Genomic DNA, 9,021 nt, shown 5'->3' with positions numbered 1-9,021 from the left:
TGAAGATGTCTGCATTATCGTTTAGCTGTGGGGTCTGGAAGGGGCTTCCTGTTGTCTGGGGCTGATTACGTCCATGGTTAATATATCCTCCCTGTGTAAAAGACAGTAAATCGTCCTTTAATGTATTTAATTTTCTTTGAAATTTACTAATCTTTTCCATTTGTGTATGCTGGCTTTCTCTCAACTGTTGGAGACTTTCTTCCTGTTTCTTTTTTCTGTCTCTGGTGCTGGTTTTCTTGCCAGTGCTGTAGTCTCTCTTCTTGTATATTTTCTTTCTCCTCCAACCACTGCTGTTGTCTCTCTTCTTGTTTATTTTCTCGTTCTTCTTGTTTCTTTTCTTTTTCTTCCAACAATTGCTGTAATCTCTCTTCTTGTTTATTTTGCTGTTCGAGCTGCAACTGTTGCTGGTTTTCTTGCCACTGCTGTTGTCTCTCTTCTTGTTTCTTTTCTTTTCCTCCCACAAATGCTGTAATCTCTCTTCTTGTTTCTTTTCTCGTTCTTCTTGTTTCTTTTCTTTTCCTCCCACAAATGCTGTAATCTCTCTTCTTGTTTCTTTTCTCGTTCTTCTTGTCTCTTGTCTCCTTTTTCTTGTTTCTTTTGCTGTTCTTTTATTGCTGCCATCAAATCTGCTAAGCTGTAGTTTGATTTGCCAATTCTCGTTTCCATCTTCTTTTTTTTCTGTCCCACAATCTGACACCAGTTTGTTATGTATCTGCTTGTTTGTTAATTTCCGGTTGAAATTATTTCCGAGGAACTTCAGCAATACCAAGTCCTTTCTTGATTAAACTAGTTTATTCTTTCTCGATTGAAACTTTTAGTACACAGTAATTTCACAATCAGTACGTTTCTCATCACTTTAAACTTAACTACTTTTATAATACTTTTATCACAGCGTTTCACAATCTCGATAACTTTGCACTCGTAGAGTGCAAAACACGTGCTACATCGAAACAGAATCGTAAATTACCCAGAACTCAAGTAACTACCATTTGCTTCTTCAACACCTGGCTTTTCTCTGTCAGGCTTGTATACCAACGAAGGGGCGTCTCGAATACACTCGGTCATCCCCGATTATTCATGATCATTCGAGAAATTCATCACGTGCCACCAGAGCCACGTGACTTCCGATGTTGTAACAGTGTGAACAGTCAATAAAAAGGGAAAGACGTGGTCATGAACAACTGGTATACCTAAGAGGTCAACAGACAACAGCATTGCAAAGAAGAACTTAGTTAGTTCAGGGATGAAAACAACAACATATTTTTATCCATTGTTCACGGCATATTGTTGTTTTCATCCCTGAACTAACTAAATTCTTCGTCACCATGTTGTTGTTTTCATCCCTGAACTAAGTTCTTTCTCATCAACATAGCGGTGAACAAAACAATCATATATGGGGTGAGAAAACAACATAGCTTGAACAACTCAATTATCTAATGGATGAACAACGTAATTATCTACACTGTGAACAATCTATAACATGGTGATGAATAACTTCATTGTGTATAGTTAAAAACGCAATGATATGACACTTAAAGGAACAAGGTAATTACCTAATATGTGAATAAACACATATAACCTTCAGGCATTAATTACTAATTTGCATATCATTTATATCGAATTAGCCTTTAATTAATTAACCATTAATTAGCATGTCGTTTGCATACTAATTCGATGTCCAGAGTGGCATGCTAACTACTGATAAGGAATGAATAACAAGAACATGGTGATGAACAAAGTAATTAGATAAAGAATGAATAACAAGAACATGATGGTGAACAAAGTAATTAGTTAAAGAATGAATAAGAAGAACATGATGGTGAACAAATTAATTAGATAAGGAATGAATAACAAGAACATGATGGTGAACAAAGTAATTAGTTAAAGAATGGATAAGAAGAACATGATGTTGAACAAAGTAATTAGATAAGGAATGAATAACAAGAACATGATGGTGAACAAAGTAATTAGTAAAGGAATGGATAAGAAGAACATGATGGTGAACAAAGTAATTAGGAAAGGAATGAATAATAGGCCTCCCAGCAGGCTCTGTGAACATTTGAGGAACACCTGCAACAAAATATAGAACACTAATAAGATTTTTGGTGTCAAAATATGGTAATATAAGACACTTTACAACCTCAATATGTTCGTGCCATTGTCTTACATTTGTATGACACATGTATTAAGTTCTCTGCTGTCCTACTCACAGTATTTTATTATTTTTTTTGCAACATTCTTCTCTGTAGAGTTTTCAACACTTCTCCATTTTCAATTTAGCAGTGATTCCTCGTAAAACTTCTACATCTAAAAGTATTGTTTGTCATGTATAAATACATCATTAGGCAAACCAACTAAAGTTCAGCCACCATATTCATATCAGTCTATGTCCTTGTCTTTTATTGCATTCACTATCTTCCTGTTTGCCTCTGAGAAAATATATTGTTGAACATTATTCTTATTGTGACACTCAGTCTGACTTTCTAAGGAATTTTCTTTACCTGTGAGACTTTGCTTTCTCAGCATTCATTTGGTTTTCATTCTTTGTTCACAACCGTTTCATATAAGCAGCATATTCTTGCTTTGCAGCTTTAATCATTACTGATGTAATAGAAACCGTGCAAGAATTGTCGTCATAGTGCTTTAATCCATCACAGAGACCATCAACACTTACTTCTGTTAATGATGTCCTCGCCTAGGTTGTAGTATTTTTCTTAAATGATAAACTCCTTTGAACGTCAGCATTGCCATGAGGAAAAGATAATGCTGCTTAACCAGCTTTAACAGACCTTTGTATTTTAGATGCCTTGAAATATTCATGATGGATAAAAGTATAGTCCAACAATTATTAGTAATATTACTTTCCAAATTTCCAGCTTTCAAAGAAAGCTGTGGTGATTGATAATGATAGCGATGTTTCAACTATGTCAATTTCATAAACATGAATTGTGATGACTTCACTACTGCTACATCTACAACAAACTTTAGACAATTCATTTCAAAGCAGAAGAACAAACGAAAATGAACGTTGTTTTAACATTGTAAAGATATACTAATTTAGATATAAGTCATGGAAAAATATAGTACATTGTCGAAAGTAATCTTTATTGGAAATATTGGAGCTCTGATATAAACAAGAACAACCTTCTTAATTAATGTGATGAGAATCTTTATTACCTAAGGTGTGAATAAACAAGAACATGATGATGAACAGTATCATTGGTTATGGTGTGAATAAACAAGAACATGATGACGAACAATATAATTGGTTACGATGTGAATAAACAAGAACATGATGATGAACAATATAATTGGTTATGGTGTGAATAAACAAGAACATAGTAAACAATGTAATTAGCTACAATGTCTAAGATTATTGTTACGACAGCGGAAGTCACGTGACTCTGGTAGCACGTGATGAGTTTCTCGATTGATCATGAATTTCCTAGTGCGTTCGGGACGCCCCCTTTTGTAGTATATAAGCCTGGCAAATAAAGCCTGCGGGATGATTGATTGAAGAGATAGATAATCGAGTCAAGTGAACTGTAGGCACCGTAAGTAAAGTGTGTGAATCACTGTGATTTATAGCGTGTGTTATAAAGGTTGTTATATTTAAAGTGTCTGTGGAAATTCTGTGTATTACAAAGTTGTATCAAGAAAGAATAAACTTACAACGCTAGAATCCGGGTTTCGATACCCGTGGTGGGCAAAGCATAGATAGCCCGTTGTGTAGCTTTGTGCTTAATTACAAACAAACAAGTATCGCTGAAGTTCCTCAGAAAGAATTTATACCGGAAATTAACAAACAAGCTGATATGCAACATTATTTTAAACAAGAACATGGTAAACGATGTACTTATCTACTAATAAACAAGAACACGGTAAACAGTGTAATAATCTAATAATAAACAAGAACGTGTAAACAGTGTAATTATCTACTAATAAACAATAACATGGTAAACAGTGTAATTATCTACTAATAAACAAGAACATGGTAAACAGTGTAATTATCTACTAATAAACAAGAACATGGTAAACAGTTCATTATCTACTAATAAACAAGAACATGGTAAACAGTTCATTATCTACTAATAAACAAGAACATGGTAAACAGTGTAATTATCTACTAATAAACAATAACATGGTAAACAGTGTAATTATCTACTAATAAACAAGAACATGGTAAACAGTGTAATTATCTACTAATAAACAAGAACATGGTAAACAGTGTAATTATCTACTTATAAACAAGAATATGGTAAACAGTGTAATTATCTACTAATAAACAAGAACATGGTAAACAGTGTAATTATCTACTTATAAACAAGAACATGGTAAACAGTGTAATTATCTACTAATAAACAAGAACATGGTAAACAGTGTAATTATCTACTAATAAACAAGAACATGGTAAACAGTGTAATTATCTACTTATAAACAATAATATGGTAAACAGTGTAATTATCTACTAATAAACAAGAATATAATAAACAGTGTAATTATCTACTAATAAACAAAAACATGGTAAACAGTGTAATTATCTACTAATAAACAAGAACATGGTAAACAGTGTAATTATCTAATAATAAACAAGAACATGGTAAACAGTGTAATTATCTACTTATAAACAAAAACATGGTAAACAGTGTAATTATCTACTAATAAACAAGAACATGGTAAACAGTGTAATTATCTACTAATAAACAAGAACATGATAAACAGTGTAATTATCTACTAATAAACAAGAACATGGTAAACAGTTAATTATCTACTAATAAACAAAAACATGGTAAACAGTTAATTATCTACTAATAAACAAGAACATGGTGGTAAGAAATGTTTGTAAATTTTGAAAGGGGAGGCAACTTGTTAACAGCAGCCGCCAACTCTTGAACTACTTTTGTCTGCCCGACTAGTGGTACTTGACTGTCACTCTTACCATGCAGGAGGACAGTTTTGTTGCAACTGGACACGAACCACTGACCTTCGAATTCACAGTCTGGCACATTAATTACCAAGTCCTGCCCAGCCCAGGTAAGCAATTTAAATAGCTCAGGTGCGACTAAACAAAAACACGGTGTTGAACAGCGTAAATACCTAAATGGTGAACTCATGAAAACAAAGACTCTTATATCACGTTCAGTTGCTTTAATTGCGTTATTTTTTAAAAGATAAGAAAAAATTGTTGTCAAAAGTAAAACTTACTGATAGGAAAAAGACACTGGTGTCTCATTTAAATATTGCGTAATATGTTTAAATCCAGAGAGACTACAAGAGTGTTTGTGGGGGGGGGGGGATGAGCGAATCAAATACTACACCTCTTTCCCCAGTAGACATCTCAAATAATCTTCAGATGTCCATCCTTTGAGCGCATATCATCCGAGAGGCAAAAGAAAAGGGCGACAGAGTGACATCAACTTTTAAAGAAATATGTGTGACATATCTCCACAAGTTTCCTCAAGTAAAATTATTCCTGAATGCTTATGATAGTAATTATATATATATATATATGCTTTATTAATGGATGTTTTTAAGGATAGATCTTACAACGCTGGAAACCGGGTTCCGATACCCGTGGTGGGCATAACACAGCTAACACATTAAGCAGCTTTGAGCTTAAACTTCAAACTCCCCCCCCTCCGCCAGTGGCACAGCAGTATGTCTGTGGATTTATACCCGTAGAAATCTGGTTTCTATACCAGTGGTGGGCAGAGCACATATAGCTCTTTGTGTAGCTTTGTGCTTAATAATCCACATCTTACAAACAAATGAAATAATTTTTAAGAATCGGAATTTTAGCCGTCTGTTGGATCTTTTATTCATATCGTGGAAATAAATAAAACTCGCGATCGTGCAGACAATTTATCAATAGACTACACAGAGACAAAAGTGCATAGATTTACAACAATTTTCAGCCCTACATTATTAAAACTTTCGTTAAAAAATTCTCTCTTTTGCTGTTAAAAGAGGAAGGGTTGGGCGCTCTTTATCTTTAATATAGGTCAGCAATGGCCTGTTGCCCCATCCTCTCACGTCTTTTACACGTATGGTTAAAATCTAGCCTGTTTTGATTTATACCATAACGAGATCATGCTTGACCTTGTATAATAGAAAATAAAATAACTGTTCAGTAGTAGCTTGAAATAAAATTAGACTGCCCACGTGATAAAAAACGCCGTTAACTTGAGGAACAAAAATCCTAATGTTGAATCTGTATGAAATAAAAGTGTAATAAGAAGAAACACTACCTTGTACTAAATAAGAACTTCTTAATATACATGGGAGTGATGAATAAGTATACAATAGCCGCTGAATATACATTTAACAAAAATCTCTCACATCGCAATTCCATAAAAGTACCAATGAAATTAATATAGACCACCTATGAAATTGAAGAGGTATAAAAACAAAAATTACACCTCGAGCTGGTAAAAACACACAGAGACATAAAAATTAAACATCAAGCTGGTAAAAACATACAGAGACATAAAAAATTACACCTAAAGCTGGTAAAAACACACAGAGACATAAAACATTAAACCTCGAGCTGGTAAAAACACACAGAGACATAAAAAATTACACCTAAAGCTGGTAAAAACACACAGAAACATAAAAAATTACACCTCAAGCTGGTAAAAACACACAAAGACATAAAAATTACACCTCAAGCTGGTAAAAACACACAGAGACATAAAAAATTACACCTCAAGCTGGTAAAAACACACAGAGACATAAAAAATTACACCTCAAGTTGGTAAAACACACAGAGACATAAAAAATTAAACTTCAAGCTGGTAAAAACACACAGAGACATAAGATATTACACCTCAAGCTGGTAAAAACACACAGAGACATAAGATATTACACCTCAAGCTGGTAAAAACACACAGAGACATAAAAAATTAAACCTCAAAAGATTACCTACTTACCGGATTTATAATAAAGAAAAACACATTTATCTTCTGCCTGGACTTCGTGATCTTTTGATTCCCAGTTTCGGTAATCGGTCAAAGTGCCGTCTGACCACTCAAACTGGCCATCTATTCCAAGAGCATGAAGACCGATCCAATAAGTAGAAGACGAATAAAACTTATTCTTTTTGATCTGTAAATCATAGCTAGTGTTAATTCGAATAGATAATTGGCGACTTTGAAATAACTAAAAGATGTTAAACTTCATGTTACTTCTATTTTAAAACTATTTTCTATTATATGTTATAAACTTTCAATCATCAAAATTTTCATGTCCTTCTTAATATTGATTTTTAAAGTAAGGAAATCAAACTTTCATAATTTCTGTTCCAAAGACTACTTTAAATCGTTTCCCAAATTAATGTTAGATACCTTCCTCTGAATTAAAGTTGAATATTCAATTAAAAGTCAACAGTCTCAAGAGGGTCAAATTAGGTATATTTAAAATAATACATACAGTACTTCTGCAGTCATCTTATAATCCTGTACCCGATATGAAGTCTATGTTATTAGGGTGTCGAATGTATATTAAAGTTTCAAGAATTTTGCCTAAGTACTCATAGATCAAAATAATCTTAAGATTTTAAGAATAACATCTAAGATGCCTTAAGAAGAATAAGATGATAGGTTTCAACGGTAATACTCTAGTAGATAAAGATTAAAATTAATCAAATAATTTCACGAATACGTTCTTAGTAATTAAAAGACAGAATGAATATTATCGTCTAAAATAATTCAAAATAGCTAATGGGTAGAAAAGATCTTGATGTTTCTTGAATGTTGTGTAAGTTACTATGTGGTAAAATGAATATTAAACTTTCAGAAAGATTGAATTTCAAGGCATCAATGCTGCTTACTATCACCGTAGCCATGACAACAGTTGTTCCATAACATAGGTACGTTCCCTTCACTACTATCTGATTGTTATCCAGTACAGGGCCCAACACTAATAACAGAAACAAGCTAACCACCATAGAAGTATTAGCCTCTAACTTCTACCATGGGAATCCATTAACATCCACATCCGTGAGTGCGTTATAATGTGACGGTCAATCCCACTATTCGTTGGTAAAAGAGTAGCCCAAAAGTTGGCGGTAGGTGGTGATGACTAGCTGCCTTCCCTCTAGTCTTACACTGCTAAATTAGGGATGGTTAGCGCAGATAGCCCTCGTGTAGCTTTGCGCGAAATTCAGAAAACAAACAAAACGAAACTATTAAAACTGTGAGTTTGCCTATTACTACTGTATCTACCATGAAAGTCCTCTACCTCATGAATATTTCAATATCAAAACTGAAATTCTCTTATCAATAGTAATGAAACTATTAGGTGCATTGTATCTTCAAACAGTGCTCTACAGATCAGTAACAAAAAGTTAATTCATATTTCAAAATCTTAACATCCTTTGTTTTCATTCATTTGTTGCTTGACATTTGTGTTCTCAGTGTAGTTGCTTTATTCGTATTATACAACACCCATGAATGACTTTTTGTAATATTTGTACACATGTGTAACACTGCACACATATATTCATCTACACACTTACATTGCCATACACGCATAGCTCACCTTCACACATTGTGTGCTATCACCAATATTCTCTAGATATTTCTTTCAAAGCTCATTAGCCACTTCCATGATGCATGATCCACCAAAAGGGTAAACTTTCTTCCCAACAGGCAGTAAAAGTAGTGTTTGATGAAGAACACAGTTGCAAGCAATTCTTTTCTTTTTTTATTATGCAGTATGTGTAGTTAAGATCCATTCCAATTAATTCTGCAATTTCAATAACAATTCCGTTATTGCTAACGCTACTGTCTAATAAGATCTATCATGCATATGCCAGCACTGGAGCTTAAACTACAGCATGTTTTAAGGACAGGAAACACTGGAGTTTCAACTAGAGCATGCTTTAAGGAGAGGAAACACTGGAGCTTCAACTGAAGCATGCTTTAAAGAGAGGAAATACTGGAGTTTCAACTACAGCATGTTTTAAGGACAGGAAACACTGGAGTTTCAACTAGAGCATGCTTAAAGGAGAGAAGATGTACA

The 9,021-nt window shown here is 33.7% G+C and overlaps 1 protein-coding gene across 1 annotated transcript in view; it reads right to left on the bottom strand.

Moving 5' to 3' along the window:
- The window catches only part of LOC111088930 (macrophage mannose receptor 1-like), a 74,120-nt gene that overhangs the window by 50,038 nt on the left and 15,061 nt on the right, over positions 1–9,021 (bottom strand). The window contains exon 3 of the mRNA XM_022400278.1: positions 6,930–7,104. Within this exon, the coding sequence (XP_022255986.1) occupies positions 6,930–7,104 (175 nt within the window). The remainder of the gene's footprint in view (positions 1–6,929; positions 7,105–9,021) is intronic.

This window comes from Limulus polyphemus, unplaced genomic scaffold (assembly GCF_000517525.1).
Source record: "Limulus polyphemus unplaced genomic scaffold, Limulus_polyphemus-2.1.2 Scaffold4773, whole genome shotgun sequence".
NCBI classification, from domain to species: domain Eukaryota; kingdom Metazoa; phylum Arthropoda; class Merostomata; order Xiphosura; family Limulidae; genus Limulus; species Limulus polyphemus.
The sequence above is the reverse complement of the archived record's forward strand: the minus strand, read 5'-3'. Positions and strand labels throughout refer to the sequence as shown.